The sequence below is a fragment of the Passer domesticus genome, chromosome 20, assembly GCF_036417665.1.
Source record: "Passer domesticus isolate bPasDom1 chromosome 20, bPasDom1.hap1, whole genome shotgun sequence".
NCBI lineage: Eukaryota > Metazoa > Chordata > Aves > Passeriformes > Passeridae > Passer > Passer domesticus.
Genome location: NC_087493.1, coordinates 2187501 through 2202740, shown reverse-complemented (window position 1 = coordinate 2202740; position 15240 = coordinate 2187501). Strand labels below are relative to the sequence as shown.

The window sequence follows — 15240 nt, the reverse complement described above, 5'->3', positions numbered from 1 at the left end:
ATGGGGGAATGCTGCACCCCATGCGTGCCTCCCTACCTGGGGGAGGATGGGGCTGGGATGCTCTGTGTTCCCAGTGGAATCCGGGGGACCCTGTGTCCCACCACTGTCTCCAGCACTCTGTCACCTCGGGTGGGGTACTCTGTGTTCCCAGTAGAATCTGGGGGACCCTGTGTCCCACCACTGTCTCCAGCACTCTGTCATTTTGGGTGGGGTGGGATACTCTGTGTTCCCCATGGAACCCTGTGCCCCAGCACGGTGCCACCTCTGCTGTCCATCCGTGCCAGGATGGGACCAGGATGCTCCGTGTTCCCACCTGGAACAGGGGGCACAGCCCCGTGCCTCCCGTGCTGTCACCTGCCGGGACGCTCTTCAATCCCAGCGGGAGCCGGGGGACCCCGCTCCCGGGGCCGTGCCACCTGCACTCCATCACCGCGACGGGCCGGGACGCTCGGCATCCCGCCGGGCCCGTGTGTCCGGGCCCGTGTCCGCCGTCTGTTTGCAATCAGCCCCGGAGCCGCGTGCGGCCGGGCCCGCTGCCAGCCCCAGCCTGGAAAAGGGGGAGCGGGAGCGGCGGGAGCCAGAGCCGGGGAGCGCAGCGCGGCAGCGGCACCGCGGAGGCGGCACCTGCCCTGCCCGGCCGGGGGACGCGGGGCCATGGCCCGGCTGCTGCCCGTGCTGCTGCTCGCGGCCCTGGGCTGCGCGGCGCGGCGGCCGGCGGCGTGGGACGCTGGAGCAGACGGTAATGCACAGCCGGGACCCTTCCCCGCGGGGCTGGCCCGGGGCCGGGGCTGGGCCAGGCTCCTGCCCCGGGGGCCGCTCGTGGTCCCAGCCCGGCCCCTCCAGCCCAGAGACCCCCGGCCAGGGGCTGCGCCAACCTGACGCTGGTCCTGGACAACTGGAAATTCGCCATCACGTCGCAGCTGAGGAACCTGCTGCTGTCCGACCACCAGACCGTGCTGCCCGACTACGGCCGGTGAGGCCCGGGGGTCCCGGGGGGGTATTTGGGGGTCGCCGCCCTCACGGCGCTCGCCCGCAGGATCCCGGCGCTGTCGGGGGCTCTGGACGAGCTGTACCGGGATTTCCGCGGCCTGAAGGAGCAGCTGGGCCGGCTCTCGGAGCGCTTCGCCCACCTGGAAGCCTCCGTGGAGCAGCTGAGCCGGGCCCGGGGCGCTGCGGCCCCGCCGCGCCGGGGAGGGGTCCCGCCGAGCCCCCGCAGGGCCCCCGGGACCCCGCAGTGAGCAACCGGGCCGGGCCGGGCTCAGCCGGGCTGGGGGACATGGCGGACATCGCTTGAGGGGCTCGGAAAAACGGGGGGCAGACACATCGCTCGGGGGGCTCAGGGTCATCATTTGGGGGTCTCGGGCTGGGGGGGTTCAAGGTCATCACTTGGGAGTCTCAGGCTGAGGGGCTCAGGGTCATCATTTGGGGGGTCTCAGGGTGGGGGGCTCAGGGTCATCACTTGGGGGGTCTCAGGGTGGGGGCTCAGGGTCATCATTTGGGGGTCTCGGGCTGGGGGGGTTCAAGGTCATCGCTTGGGGGTCTCAGGGTGGGGGCTCAGGGTAATCACTGGGGGGTCTCAGGCTGGGGGGCTCAGGGTTATCACTGGGGGGGTCTCAGGGTGGGGGCTCAGGGTTATCACTGGGGGGGTCTCTGGGTGGGGGGGTTCAGGGTCATCGCTTGGGGGTCTCAGCCAGACTTTTGGGGGGGTCCACCCCCGTGGGTCAGGGTCAGCTCGGGGGGGTCTCTGCCCCCCTCGGGGGTCGCACCCAGCCCCTCTCTCTATCAATAAAGCCGCTGCGCCAGCACCGCCTCGCTCCTTTCTCCCCCCGTGCCGGGATGGGGGGTCTCTCACGGGGGATTCCGCCCCTCCCGGTTCCGACCCCCGGAGCCGCCCCCCCGCCCCGCGCCGCTTTACGGCTCGTCGTAAACTCCCCCCCGCCCATTGCGGCGGCCGCCGCGCAGCCGTAAAGCGGAGCCGCCCGCGCCCCCCGCCCGGTACCCGCGGCCCCTCCGGAGGGACTGGGGGGGCGGGATGGGGGGGACAGGGGCGGGGGGGGGTGGGGGGCTGTGGGCTGGGCGGGGGTGGGTCTGGGTTCGGGGGCTGCCGGTGGAGCTGGGCTTGGGGGGGGTCTCAGTATGGGGGGGGCTGTGGGACATGGCCTGGGGTACAAGGACTGTGATGGCGGGGGGTCTGGAGGGTTTGGGGTTCAAGGACTGTGATCTGGAAGGGGTCTGGGGTACAAGGTCTGTGGTGTGGGGGGTCTGGGGTGGGTCTGGGGTACAAGGACTGTGATGTGGGGGGGTCTGGGGGGTCTGGGGTATAAGGACTGTGATGTGGGGGGGTCTGGGGGGTCTGGAGTACAAAGACTGTGATCTGGGGGGGTCTGGGGTACAAGGACTGTGATCTGGGGGGGTGTCTGGGGGATCTGGGGTTCAAGGACTCTGATGTGGGGGGGTCTGGAGGGGTGTGGAGTACAAAGACTGTGATCTGGGGGGTCTGGAGTACAAGGACTGTGATCTGGGGGGGTCTGGGGTTCAAGGACTCTGATGTGGGGGGGTCTGGGGGGGTGTGGAGTACAAGGACTGTGATCTGGGGGGGTCTGGGGGGGTGTGGAGTACAAGGACTGTGATCTGGGGGGGTCTGGGGTACAAGGACTGTGATCTGGGGGGTCTGGGGGCATGGGGGGCTGAGGCTGATGCTTGGGAGGGGGCTGCTTGTGGGGCTGAGGGTCTCATTCGGGGGGAAGGAGCTGTGGGGCACAGGGCTCTGCAAGGCTGTGTCACCACACCCTGCCCACCGCTCGGGGGTCCCGGCTCAGCCCCTCACAGCCTCGGTGCCCCCTCCCCACGCGCCCAGGCCGGCACCATGGCGCAGGTGGGGCACAGGGTGGATTACCTGGCCGGATTCTGCTGCCCGGTGGGGGGGCTGGTGGCGGGCAAGCCGCGGGTGCTGTGCCACGAGAACGAGATCTACCTCTCCAACGGCACCGAGTTCGTCTACGTGTACGACCAGGAGGGCAAAGTGCTCAAGGTGAGGGGCTGGGCAGGGTGGGGTTCACTGTGCCCCATCCCCTGGGGACAGCCCTTGGACATGCCCCCACTCCCTGTCCCTGGATTCCCTCCAACAAGCAAACCCTACAAGCAGCACCCCTTGCCCTGGGGTTTGTTGGGGTTTGGGGCCCCTCTCCCAGTCCTGTGGGACAGACATTGGCTCAGACTCCACAGGTTCATTTCCCCCAGCACAGGGGCTTCTCTCTCTCTCCCCCCAGGCCTGGCTGCTGTCCCCGCTGTCACAGCGCCCTGACTGACACGCTGCTGCCTTTGTTAATTTGTTCTGATTATCATTTCTAAGAAATCCACCGCTGTAAGAGCGGGATCTGCCTCCCACACTGCGCTCATGCTCGGCAAAGTAGAGCACGTACCCTGCTCCCTGTTTTCCTTCCCCTCAGGGAGCGGCAGTGACAGGCTGCCTCAGCCCCTCTCCCAGCCCCCTGCCCGGGAACACCCAGCTGGGTGCTGCCCAGGATCCCTTTGTCCCTGGAAATGGCTTTGGATCTCCCTCTGCAGGGCGCCGCCTGTCCCCGCCACCCCTGCGGGTGCCGTGGGAGGTGACATTTGGTTGTGTCCCCCCTGCCAGGCCGTGTTCCGCTGCCCCGACCAGGTGTGGCACGTGGAGCTGCTGCCCCAGCCGCGGCAGCTCTACATCCTGTGCGCCCACAGCGGGATCTACTGCGTGTCCCTGGAGCAGCAGGGCAGGTGAGCGGGGCTGACCCCATCCCTGGGCTGCCCCGCCTGCCTTGCCAGCCTCTGGATCCGCCGGTGCCGCTGCTAAAAGCTCTCCTGCAGGAGCTCACTGCCCAGGGCCAGGCAGAGAGGCGGCCAAGGCGCACGCTGGCTTCTCCCCACGGCTTGGCTCAGAGCTCTTCCCTGTTTTCCCAAAGGTTAATGGAGCAGACGGACGGCGACGGCCAAGAAGGCAACGGCCCTTCCGGCGTGTTCCCGGTGGAAGCGGACGCCTGCATCTTCCCCGACGCCAGCCTGAGCATGTTCACCCTGCTCAGCACCTTCGTCATCACGCTGGCCCAGGACGAGGGCAAGTGGTGGATGCGGCTGCACGAGCTGCCGCGGGCGGAGCAGGACGGGCCCCCGTACCGGCAGGTCAGCCAGGTGGAATTCTGCCCCGGGAGCGCGCCCGGGGACGCGGGGGACGCGCCGCCCTCCTGCTTCCTGCCCGTGCTGTGCTGCGCGGCCGCGCCCGGCACCCAGGGGCTGTGGTGCTCGGGGGGCTTCGTGCTGGAGGAGCCCCTCTTCAGCCTCCTCTTCGGCATCGACGTGGCCATGCTGGAGTCGCCCATGATCCTGTGCGGCTTCCCGGACGGGCAGCTCTGCTCCGTGCCCCTCAAGGCCCTCAGCTCCTCGCCCGCCGCCGACGGCTGCCGCGACGTGTCCACGCCGGCGCCGCCCGTGAAGATCCTGCACCACCTGGAGGAGCCCATCGTGTTCATCGGGGCGCTGCGCACCGAGCGGCGCGCGGCCGACGCCGACGACGCCGACGACGACACCGAGCCGCCCGCGGGCGAGCCCGGCTGTGACTGCGTGGTGGCCGTGGGCCACTACGGGAAGATGGTGGCCGTGAAGGCGGATCAGCGGGAGGAGGCCACGGTGCCGGAGCTCAGGGAGTATTACCTGCGGGGGCCCATCCTGTGCGCGGCCTGCGGCAGCGGCTCCCGCATGTACTACAGCACCCACTCGGACATCTCGGCCGTCGACCTGGACTGGGCAGGAGACTGCTCGGACCCCGAGGACACGGAGAGTGGCGCCGGCGTGCTGCCCCCCGTGCTGTCCCCGGCCAGCCTCAGTATCTGTAGCGTCGTGGCTCTTTCCTTGTCCTCTCGGGCCTCGGAAGGTACTGGGGGCAGCGGGGTGGGAGCTCGCCTCTCCTCTCTCCAGCTCCATGTGGGTTGGGGGGGCTCCATCTTTCATCCTTGTCGGCTCCTCTTGGTTTTGTCAGTTGTTCCTGTCCGTTGTGATTCCTGCTCTTCCCTGCCCATTCCCAATCCCTCAGCTTGGCATCGCAGGAACTGGCCAGCCCTGGCAGCTGTGGGCTCCCTGCATGGGGCAGCCTGGGACAGCCCCAGGCCAGCTCGGATCAGGCTGCCTCCAAAAAGGAGGTTTTGGACTGGCTGCCCACAGAGCCTGTGCCACCAGCAGCTCCCCTGTGTGACAGCTGGGTGCTGCTGGCCTTGGCTGGGGAGAGGCAGGCACAGGGTGCTGTCCCCTCTTGGGGGTCTGTGTCACTGGGGTGTGCTGTGGTGATCCATGTCTGTCTCCATCATATCCCACTGCCGTGGGGAGGCAATGCCAGGCTGCTCCTTATCCACCTCAGCCATCCAGGAAGGCCCTGCTCCCCTCCTGGCCCCTGACCCGCCCCGTCTGTGCCCGCAGGGGAGTCGGAGCTGCTGGCCCTGTCGGCCAAGGGCCGCCTGGTGTCCTGTGGGCTGTGCAGCCCCGAGGAGCCGGACGTGGAGCTGACCCCTGCTGAGATCGGCCGGAGGATCAAGGAGCTGCTCTCGGGGATAGGGGACACCTCAGAGAGGTAACGGTGGCACCAAGCTCGGGGTTGTGCAGGTCATTGCCTGTAATTCATTATGGAATCACAGAATGGTTTGGGTAAGAGACACCTTAAAGTCCATCCCATTCCACCCCCGTGGGCAGGGACACCTCCCACTATCCCAGATTGCTCCAAGCCCTGTCCAACCTGGCCTGGGACACTTCCAGGGATCCAGGGGCAGCCACAGCTTCTCTGGGCACCCTGTGCCAAGGCCTCACCACCCTCAGAGAGAACAATTCCTTCCCAATATCCCATCTAACCCTGCCCTCTGCCAGTGGGAAGCCATTCCTCTTTATCCCTCACTCCAGGCCCTTGTCCAAAGTACCTCTCCAGCTCCCTTGGAGCCCCTTTAGGCACTGCAAGGGGCCCTAATGTCTCTCTGGAGCCTTTTTTTCCCCAGGCTGAACACCTCCATCTCTCCTGGAGGTTTTCTCTTGGAAAGCTGCTCCATCATTTACCTTTCCTGGCTGGGAAGCCCCCCCAACCTCGATAATATAAAACCAGTGTTTGAGGGCAGCCCCCTCCCATGGCACAGCCACCCCCAGCGCTGTGGGCGGGCTGGCAGCGGCAGCCATGGCAGCAGAAGGTGGCACAGGCAGGGTGCCAGGCGGCTGCCACGCGTGCCAAGCCAGCAGTAACAGGCAGGGCAGGCGCATGCCTCCATCCTCCGTGGCTGGCTGTGTGTGGGGAGGGGCTGTGGGTGAGCCCCCCCCCTCCATCCACAGGGGAATTCCTGAGGTCTGGCTGTCCAGGGTCAGCTCTGACGGGAACATGGATCTGGGGCTGCCATGGCAGAGAAGCTGGGGGTTTCCTGCGGTGGGATCATGCCAGGAGCAGCTCAGCTTGGCAGCATCCTGGCATCCCTCCCGTTGTTTCATCCCTGTCACATTGTCCTTGCAGAGTGTCCTTCCTGAAGAAGGCCGTGGACCAGAGGAACCGGGCCCTGGCCAGCCTGAACCAGGTGATGAACGTGAGCGCGGCGCTGCTCTCCAGCCACGAGGGCCACAAGCCCATCGCCTGCACCGTCACTGCCAACTGGAGCTGCCTCCTGCTCCAGGACACCGTCACCATCTCCTGCTTGCTGGAAAACTGCAGCGAGTACAGCCTGGAGGAGGGCTGGACCCTCTGTGTCCAGCTCCTGACCAGCCCCTGTGCCTTAGAGGAGGAATCCATGGATTCGGCCACCACCTTCACCTTCCCCATTGACCAGCTGCTCCCTGGCAACAAGCGGGAGCTGACGCTGCCCCTCGGCCCCGCTGCGGACACCAAGCTGGACCTGCCTCTGACCATCTCCTGTGCCCTCTACTACAGTTTACGGGATATTTTGGGCAGTGGCTCCGACTCCTCCGAGGACCTGGATGACTTCCTGCCCGACGACTCGCCCCTGCTGTCCCCGGACAGAGAGGGGATCTGCCTGCCCCTCAGTCAATGCACCATTGACATGCTCCAGTGCCTGCGTTTCGGGAGCAGCCCCCCCGGGCCCAGCGCCCCCCCTGCCCCCTCAGACCCTGTGGAGACCTTCCTCAAAGTGTCCCAGGAACAGACTGAACCCGAGGAGGGGAAAACCCCAGGAGAGGAGAACCTGCCCCCCTGGGCAGCGTCCATCCGGGTGTCCTCGGAGCTGCTGAAAAATGCTCTCAAAACCTCGGAAACAGGTGGGTCCCTGGAGAGGAGGAATCCAGGAATGACAGAGAGGCTCCTGGGGCAGGGGTGCTGGAAGGGTGGCACTGTCACAGCCCCTCCCTTGGGCACAGAGGGTTGTATGACCCCACTGCCCCCACCACAGCCTTGGCACATGTGGCAGTGGCATGGCTGAGCTCAGCGTGTCCCAGTGTGGGGGGGTCCAGCCCGTGCTACCCCTGCCCCATCAGGGGCTGTCTCTGGCACACGCTGTCAGCAGTGTCACATCTCTGCTCTGTCCTTTGGTCCCCAGATGTCCCAGTTTGCTGTGCCACCCTGCGCTGGCTGCTGGCTGAGAACCCCGGCGCCGAGGCGCTGAGCAGCACGGAGGTGGCATCGGTGTGTGGCGTGGCACCCGACGGTGGCCACGTCCAGCTGCTCATCCGAGAGGCAAGGAATGGGTTAGCCCTGAGCCAAGGAATGGGTCAGCCTGCAGGGAACCCCCTGTCCCACAATCCAGCTCCTTCCTGGAGCCAGGGGGATGGGTGGGTGCATGGCCACACCATTCTGACCCCCTCCTCTGGGCTTAGCAGCATTCCCAGTCCGTTCTCCCAACCCTGGGCTTCCCAAAGGCTGTGGTCATTTCCCTCCCTCTCCACATGTTCCCATTTCTTTGGTTCTAGAAAATGCACTTGGATTTGGGTTGTAAATCTACCCCAGGCAAAATTCCCCTCTAAAGGCACAGGGAAAACAGGGATTGCTGCCCAGCTCTCCTGCCTGACCCCACCTGAGGGGCCCCCATGTACCTGGCACAGGTGGATTTGCACCTGAGAGCTCAGATGTCCCCAGGGTGATGAGTGACAGTGTTAATTCTGCCAGGGCTCACCTGGTAGCATCAGGCTGGGGACAACTGCTCCTGGGAGGGTGGGAGGGTTTGGGGGTGTCTGGAGCCTTCTGAGGAACCTGGTGCCTGTGGGGAGGGGTTCTGGCCCCCCACTGCCAGAGAGGGTGACACTGCTCTCACTGTCCAGGTGGCCATGAATGACCTGAGCCCTGCAGGTCCCATCCAGGCTGTGGAGATCCTGATGGAGAGCCCATCCCTGGCCCACATGTGCAGGACACACCACGCCGTCATCCGGCGCATACAGGTACCCCCTGGGGCAGGGGCACCCCAAGTGACCCCAAACCCCCTGCAGTGGAGCCTGGGGTGCAGTGGGGGACGTTTCTGTGGCACCATGGTGTGACAGAGCAGCACCACTGGGGCTGGAGGTCCCCAGACCTGGGGGTCCCAGTTTTGGGGCTTGGGCTGCCCTGAGAATGGGGCTCCCCAGGGCTCAGACTCCCTGAGATTGGGAATTCCCAAGGTTGGGCTCCCAGGATCTGGGGGCTGCTGGAGCTGTGGCTCCCAAGGCTGGGACTCCTAGAGCTGGGAGTCCCTGGGGCAGGGTGCTGCCAGCTCCCCCAGCACCCTCCCTCTCTGCCTCCCTCCCCTGTGCAGGCGCTGGTGCTGGAGCAGGCGGCGCAGGGCTCGGGGCCCCCCGACCTCCGCATGCAGTACCTGCGGCAGATCCAGGCCAACCACGAGGTGAGCCCCCCATCCCCTCCCGGCGGGGTCCCCAGCACCAGCGCGTCGCTCACCGCCGCCCCCTCCCGCAGATGCTGCTGAAGGAGGCGCAGACCCTCCGGGACCAGCCGCCCCCGGGCCAGGAGGGGGCTGAGGGCTCTGCCACGGCCGAGAAGCTCCTGGACATCTACCGGCAGCTGCGGAACCCCAGCCTGGTCCTGCTGTGAGCGGGGGGCGGCCAGCCCGCCCCGAACCCCGCCGGCCGGGGTGGGGGCCCACGGGAGAGCCCCCCACCTCACCCCACCCCAGCAGAGCAGGAGCGGGGCCGGCGCGGTCTGGGTGGGGGGTGTGTCTGTGCGTGTTTCGTGGTCGTGTTGTCGGCAGCACCGGGGGCGTCTCGGGGCTCCGGTGGCGGAGCGGGGGCTCCTGGGCTGGCCCAGCCCTGTCCCGCCGCCCCCCAGCCCGGCCAGGCCGGGGCAGCCCCCCGGCGCCGCGCTGTCTTGTGGATCCGTGGTAGTGTAGTGGCCGTGCCGAGCCGGGCCGGCCGCGGGCTGAGCCCCCCGAGCCGCCTTCAGGATCAGGACAAACAGGGTGCTGTGCCCGGGGGAGCCCCGTTTTCTGCTGGGCAGGGGAGGGGGTCTCTGCTCCCCCGTTGTTTCTATAAATGATCTCGTATCTCCATGCTGGTGCGGCGTGGTCCGGCCCCGGCCCCTCCCGCACCTCTCCACTGTCTGTAACTCTGTCGTCTGCCATGAAAACGATCCTGTTGCTCACCCCGTGCCTGGCTCTGTTCCTTTCCATCCTCCCCGAGGGTCCTGACAGCTCTCAGGCTAGGGGTCTTCCACTGCCACCCCCCTGCTCCCCCAGGCTGGCAGAGGAGCAACCCCCTCGGGCTCCTTCCTGCAGTGGCTTTGCTTTGCTGACCCCCCCATCCCGTGTGGCACCCCGGGGGTCCCTGCATCCCACTGGCCCCCGGATCAGCCCCTTCCACGGGTTCTGGGTGCTCCTGGGAGGGAGACAGGGCTGGATCTCGATGGGAAGGAGGACACGGTGGTGCCCCGGTGTGATCCAGGTGAATTTAATGCCATGAGTCGCGGGGGCACAGCTGCCATGGACGGTGCCACCGCTGTCAGCACCCGCTTTGCCAGGGTCGGGTGGGTGCCCATGGGGGGGCTCTGGGGGTCAGTACTCCCAGAGCGTGGCCCGCAGCACGGACTCGCTGTCGGCGCGCAGGGTCCCCGCGGGGTCCCCGCGCAGGTACCGCCCGTTCTTCCCTTTGATGGCCACGCGGCCCCGCTCCCGGAACTCAAAGAAGAAATCCTCGGACAGGTCCCCGTCGCTGCACACCGACCCGCTGCTCGCCACGTACCAGTACTTGCCCCCCTGGCCTGCAGGGAGCCCCGGGGGTGTCAGTGCAGGCCGGACAGACCCCCAGGGCCACCCCGCCCCACAGCCCCCTCGCCCACCTTGGATCTGGTAGGCGCCGTCGCTGAAGCTGATGTGGAAGACGTCGTAGACGGAGCGGTTGGAGTCGAGCAGGTTGGAGCCCCGGTGGTAGCAGACGAAGCCGTGCTCCCCCCGCAGCACCAGCATCGGGCGGTTGATCAGCTTCAGAGTGAACTCCTCGTCCTCCCCTGCACAGCAGCCAGGCCTCAGCACCCCGGGGCACCCCCCGTCCCCCCTGTGCCCCCCAGCACTCACCCACGGTGTCGCTGACGGCCGCCAGCTGCCCGTTCCTCTTGGTGCAGACGTAGCGGCCGTTGCTGGCGCGCAGGGCCACGCGCCGCCCGCGCCACTCGATGTCAAACATGGTGTTGGCAGCGCTGGTGACAGAGGGACAGCGTGAACTGGGGGTGCCCACGTCCCCCCAAACCATCTGTCCAGCCCGCACCACAGCCTCACTCACATCTCGGTGGCCACGGCCTGGATGCCCCCGTGGGCCACCAGGGTCCAATAGCTGCCGGTGTTGGTGTGGAGGCTGCACTTGTTGGTGTCGCGGTCGATCTGCAGCTGGAAGGTCTCGTGGTTCAGCTCCTCGTCCTGGTTTGCTGAGACGTTCACACCTGGGGGAGAGCGGATGTTGGTGCTGGCTGCTCTGGGCATGAGCACTGCTCACACTCCAGCCATCAGCACCGCTCCTGGCCCAGCACCTGGCACTGGTCCTGGCCTGGCCCTGGGCAGCAGCCTCAGTCTGGCCACGGTCACCGATCCCACTTTGGCACTAGTTGGCACCAGTCCTACTCCAGTCATCACGAGTGACCCCACTCTGGCCATTGTCACCAATCCCACTGAGCCGCTGCCACCAGTCCACTCAGGCCATCAGGAGCAGTTCCAGCCCAGCCCATTGTCACTGTCCCGTTACAGCCACTGGCACCCATCCTATTCCAGCCATGGGTATCGGTTCCACTCTGTTGGCTCTTGTCACCAAAACCACTCTGTCCTCGGTCACTGATCCCGCTGTGGCCATTGGCAGCGATCCTGCTCTGGCCATCAGGACCAATCCCATTCCAGCCATTGTCCCACCCCAGCCATCACTGCTGCCCCATGGCCCCCTCCCCCTCCCCCCAAATCCTGCTGCAAACAATTGTGCTAATTGGGCTGGTTAATCAGCTTGTCACCGCCGTGTCCATCTGGTCACAAACCCCTATTTATAGCTGGTCCCCCTCGTCACCCGGCACTAAGCTGCTTGGCACAGGGGTGGCACCGTCCCTGGGGGGCACCTGGGGGCGAGTGGGGTCCCTTGGGTCTCCAACGAGGGGTTCTGCTCACCTGTGGTCACGTCCACTGGCTCTACACACGTGTGTGCACACAGGGCATCGTGTGTGGCGTGCACAGGCACACGTGTGAGCCTGTGGATGCTGCACGGAGCGTGGCACACCTGTGTGTGTGTGTGTGTGTGTGTGTGTGTGTGCACGTACACACCTGTGCACACCCACAGCCCTGCACGTGTTCACACGCACAGCCCCGTGCACGCCCACAGAGCCCTGCACAGGCACACATGTGTGTGCACACACACCCACGCCTTCCCCCCAGCCCTGCCCACCCCCCAGCTGCTCCCCCTCCATCCTCACTGACCTCAGCCCCCCCAGGCAGACAGGACCCCCCCATGTCCCCAGGATGTGGCTGTAGGAGCCCCCCAGGCAGGCACAGCGCTGTGGGGTTGCTGCTCTGGGGTCTCCCCCAGGGTGGGGGTCCCAGGGGTTCTCCCACGGAGCTCTGGGGGTCCCTGGGTGCGCAGGGAGTGGGCAGGGAGGTGTGGGGAGCTCTTACCCTGCCGGATGGAGACATATCTGCCGTTGGCCGCCGTGAACACCACCTGGGGGTGACTCTCCTCCAGGTCAAAGAGTTCATCTTTGCCCGGCTTGGAGCTGCGGCCGGATTTGAGGGTGCCGGTGGGTCCGGTGGGCGCCAGGTACTTCCCATCGCAGTCCTTGAACGCCAGCTTGCCGGCCTTGAACTCGAGGGTGTAGCCGGTGCCGGCGCCGGGCTCGGGCACCAAGGTGCCATCGCAGCGCAGGTAGCGCTCGTCGGCCGTGCGCAGGCTGTACTTCTTGTCCTGGAAGCAGAGCGTGATGAGCGCGTCCACCCCCCAGGGCAGGTTGCTGTCGGTGGCGATCTCGTCCTCGTGGGCGCTCAGGTGGGCGTAGCGGCGGCGGCTGACGCTCAGCAGGTTGGCCTGGGGGTGCATGGCCAGGTGCACGGTCCAGAGCTCGCCCTCGGTCACGCTGGGGGCGAAGCAGGACAGGCGGTCCTCGCGGCCGCCGAAGAAGCGGCGGTGCGGGGCCGACTGCAGCGCCCAGCGCCCGTCCGACTGCGTGATGATGCTGAAGCCTTCGTCCCGGCCCGGCTGCTCCGCCTCGCAGCGCACCTTGCCGTCCTTGTCGGCGCCCAGGTACCGGCCCAGGTGGCTCTTGAGGAAGACGATGGAGCTGTCGGCTTCATCCTGCTCCAGCGTCCAGATCTGCTTGCGCTTGAGGCTGGGCGCCGAGGCGTTCACCTTGTAGCCAAAGCTCTCCGCCGTCAGGTACCGGCTCTCGCAGTTGATCAACCCGAACTGGATCTTCAGCACCTGGTGGATCCCATTCGTTGGCATCTTCCGCCGAGGCGGGGCGGCCCCCGGGGGCCGGCGGGGGCTCCCCGGCGCTGCCGAGCCCGGGCGTCGCGGCGGGGCCGGACGGAGCGCCCGCGCTGCCCCGGACCCACGGAGCGGGACGGGGTCCCGGGGGGCTGCGACCCGTTCGATTAGAGACCGGCCGGCTTGCGATGGGCACCGGGGGCGCCCGGGCGAGGGGGCACCGCGGCAGCCCCCGGCCACGCCACCGTCCCTCGCCGCGGCCCCGTCCTGCTGTGGCGGAGCCGCGGGTGGAAAACTTGGGTGGGAACCCGATCCGGGCCGGCGTATCCGTTCCGATCCCGGCGGGTTAAGGTTACCGGCCCCTCTGATTCAGCAGCGGGTCACCTCCAGCCGCGCCGCCTCCCGGCCAGCCCCTAAGCGCCTTTTCCAATTAGCCAGGCATTTTGATTAGCGTAAACCTTTTATCCTGCTTTGGGGCCCTTGGCCTCCATCTGTCCTGTGGCCCCAAATCCCTCCTGCGGCTGTGGATCGGGGTCACGGACGCCCCCGAGCCCCCGGAGCCAGCCCCCTGGGCGTGGGCTCCTTCGGGCCGAGCCCGCCTGCAGCTCCTGACAGAGCGGAGGCTCCGGCCCCTCGGCGGGGCACAGGAGAGGATGGGGGCGAGGGGGCAGGAGGGGACAGCGGTGTAGGGGACAGTCCCCACTGCGACCCCAGCCCTGCTGGGACCCCCGGCCACGCTCCATGGGGACAGGCGGGGACGGGCTCTGTCACCCCCCGGGCCCCCCGAAGTGCCCGACCCCCCGTGCCGGGGTCCAGCCGGGCCGCGGCGATGCCGCGCCGGCTCCCGCCGCCGTCCCCCCGGCCCTGCGGCTCCGGTGTCAGCCCGGTGCCCGGTTATTGTTCCCGCAAGCAGCCCCAGCTTTGGTTGCTCATGACTTTTTCATGCCGGGCTGGCGCTGCCCGCGCCGGGGGGTGCCGAGGCCCCCCGAGCCGCGACACCCGAGCCGCGGCCGCCCGGCCGCTGTAAGTGACCCCGAAACGGAGCCGGCTCGGCTTTCGGGCCGCGGCGCGGGGGGAAAAGTGGGTCAGGGTCCCGGGGGGCCCGGGGGGGCTCTGGGTGCCCGCGCGGCTCTCGCTGGGTGCCCGCCGGCACCTGCCCGGCAGCGCCGTCGGGAGCGGCATTTATACAGCCCGGCCCCCGCCCCGGCGGGCTCGGGTTCCTCTCGGGGGGGCCCGGGCGCTGTCCCACGGGCACCGCGTGTCCCTGCGTCCCCCCGGCTGGGGACAGCCAGAGCCCTCCCCTCTGAGCTGCTGAGACCCCTCCGGCGGGGCAGCGCAGGGGGCGGGGGTGGGTGACCCCTCCGGTGGGTGTCCCCCCGATTTCCATCCAACACCCTTGCCAGGAGGAAAATGGGGGTGCTGGGCTGCCGGGGGGGGCTGGCACGGGTGGGGGGCTGGCGGAGGGGAAGAGGGGGTTCAGCCGTGCCCCGCACGCCCGGGGGTCAGGCAGGGTCTTGGGGTGGGGTCGCGGCCGGTGTCAGGAGGGTGTCGGGGCGCTGACGGGGGGAGCCCCTCCTGCTTTCCACCCAGGGAGCACCCAGGGGCTGTCGGGCTGCCCGGGGGCCCCAGTCCCTGGCAGAGGGGTGGGGGGGCTCACCCGTGCCCCGGCAGCCCGGGGGTGCCAGGGCAGGGCTCGGGGGTGCGGTGGGGGATCAGGAGGGGTCCCGGGGACCTGCGAGGTGCGACCTGCCCGTCACCATCCCATCGCCACCCCATCACTCCGCCCCTGCGCACGGGCAGCGGGGACGGACGGACGGACGGACACACACCGGGCGGCGGGGCGTGCCGGGGGTGGTGCCTTCCTCCCCCCTCCTCTTCCTCCTCCTCCTCCTCCTCGTCCTCCCGCCCCTGCCCCTCCCTGCCCGGCCCTGCCCTCCCTGAGTCACGGCTGGGGGCGGCCCCGGTGCTGTGTCCGGGGGGTGCGCCCGGGATGTCCCCCGGGACCCGCGGGATGCGGCTGTCACCTGCGCAGCCCCCGAGCCGGACCCCCGGGCCCTCCGTGTGCCACCACGGCCCGGCTCGGGGACAGAGACCCCCGGAGCTGTGCCGGGACCCTCCAGGACCCGTGTCACCCCCCGAGGCCATCCCGAGCCGCTGCCGTGTCCGTACCCCGACAGTGTCACCCATCCCGGTGGCACCGGGAGCTGCTGGGAAGGGCTGCCCAGGGGTGGGAATCTCATGGGACGTGGGGACGGCGACGCCAGCGGCCACCACTGCCGTGGGCCTGAGTGGCACCAGGAGCTGGCGTGGGTGGCTGTGCGTGGGCCTCTGGAACAGCCTGGCACGGTGCCTGGCATCACAGGTGCCCAC

The 15240-nt window shown here is 68.1% G+C and overlaps 3 protein-coding genes across 4 annotated transcripts; 2 read left to right on the top strand and 1 right to left on the bottom strand.

Annotated features, from left to right (window-relative positions):
• LOC135284067 (uncharacterized) lies at positions 1 to 1312 on the top strand. The gene is made up of 3 exons (XM_064395339.1): positions 1 to 739; positions 844 to 973; positions 1037 to 1312. Exons 1-3 carry the CDS (start codon positions 1 to 3, stop codon positions 1236 to 1238), a joined length of 1071 nt encoding a protein of 356 aa, XP_064251409.1. The 3' UTR covers positions 1239 to 1312.
• A 601-nt stretch (positions 1313 to 1913) lies between these two features.
• FAAP100 (FA core complex associated protein 100) lies at positions 1914 to 9568 on the top strand. 2 transcript variants are annotated; one of them, XM_064395582.1, is made up of 10 exons: positions 1914 to 1995; positions 2858 to 3031; positions 3638 to 3756; positions 3942 to 4906; positions 5446 to 5596; positions 6512 to 7266; positions 7545 to 7681; positions 8263 to 8379; positions 8730 to 8816; positions 8888 to 9568. In XM_064395582.1, the coding sequence occupies exons 2-10, from the start codon at positions 2867 to 2869 to the stop codon at positions 9020 to 9022; spliced, it is 2631 nt and encodes an 876-aa protein (XP_064251652.1). In that variant the 5' UTR covers positions 1914 to 1995; positions 2858 to 2866; the 3' UTR covers positions 9023 to 9568. The 2 variants fall into 2 exon arrangements, with proteins under 2 accessions (XP_064251652.1, XP_064251653.1); XM_064395583.1 differs by lacking the exon at positions 1914 to 1995 and having other exon boundaries at positions 2712 to 3031.
• A 289-nt stretch (positions 9569 to 9857) lies between these two features.
• On the bottom strand, positions 9858 to 13873 carry FSCN2 (fascin actin-bundling protein 2, retinal). Its single transcript, XM_064395584.1, has 5 exons — positions 12066 to 13873; positions 10702 to 10858; positions 10497 to 10618; positions 10262 to 10429; positions 9858 to 10183 (listed from the first exon to the last, which is right to left on the bottom strand). Exons 1-5 carry the CDS (start codon positions 12886 to 12888, stop codon positions 9978 to 9980), a joined length of 1476 nt encoding a protein of 491 aa, XP_064251654.1. The 5' UTR covers positions 12889 to 13873; the 3' UTR covers positions 9858 to 9977.
• Between the last annotated feature and the right edge of the window lie 1367 nt (positions 13874 to 15240).

Excerpts from the sequence above, each read along its gene's own strand:
- FSCN2 (XM_064395584.1), bottom strand. The coding sequence starts at position 12,888 with ATGCCAACGAATGGGATCCACCAGGTGCTGAAGATCCAGTTCGGGTTG. Across the intron at positions 10,619-10,701 it reads CAGGCCGTGGCCACCGAGAT|CGCTGCCAACACCATGTTTG; the intron begins GTGAGTGAGGCT and ends CTCTGTCACCAG. Across the intron at positions 10,430-10,496 it reads GGCCGTCAGCGACACCGTGG|GGGAGGACGAGGAGTTCACT; the intron begins GTGAGTGCTGGG and ends GCTGCTGTGCAG.
- LOC135284067 (XM_064395339.1), top strand. The coding sequence starts at position 1 with ATGGGGGAATGCTGCACCCCATGCGTGCCTCCCTACCTGGGGGAGGAT. Across the intron at positions 740-843 it reads GTGGGACGCTGGAGCAGACG|CCCAGAGACCCCCGGCCAGG; the intron begins GTAATGCACAGC and ends CGGCCCCTCCAG. Across the intron at positions 974-1,036 it reads GTGCTGCCCGACTACGGCCG|GATCCCGGCGCTGTCGGGGG; the intron begins GTGAGGCCCGGG and ends GCTCGCCCGCAG.
- FAAP100 (XM_064395582.1), top strand. The coding sequence starts at position 2,867 with ATGGCGCAGGTGGGGCACAGGGTGGATTACCTGGCCGGATTCTGCTGC. Across the intron at positions 8,380-8,729 it reads CCGTCATCCGGCGCATACAG|GCGCTGGTGCTGGAGCAGGC; the intron begins GTACCCCCTGGG and ends TCCCCTGTGCAG. Across the intron at positions 8,817-8,887 it reads AGATCCAGGCCAACCACGAG|ATGCTGCTGAAGGAGGCGCA; the intron begins GTGAGCCCCCCA and ends CCCCTCCCGCAG.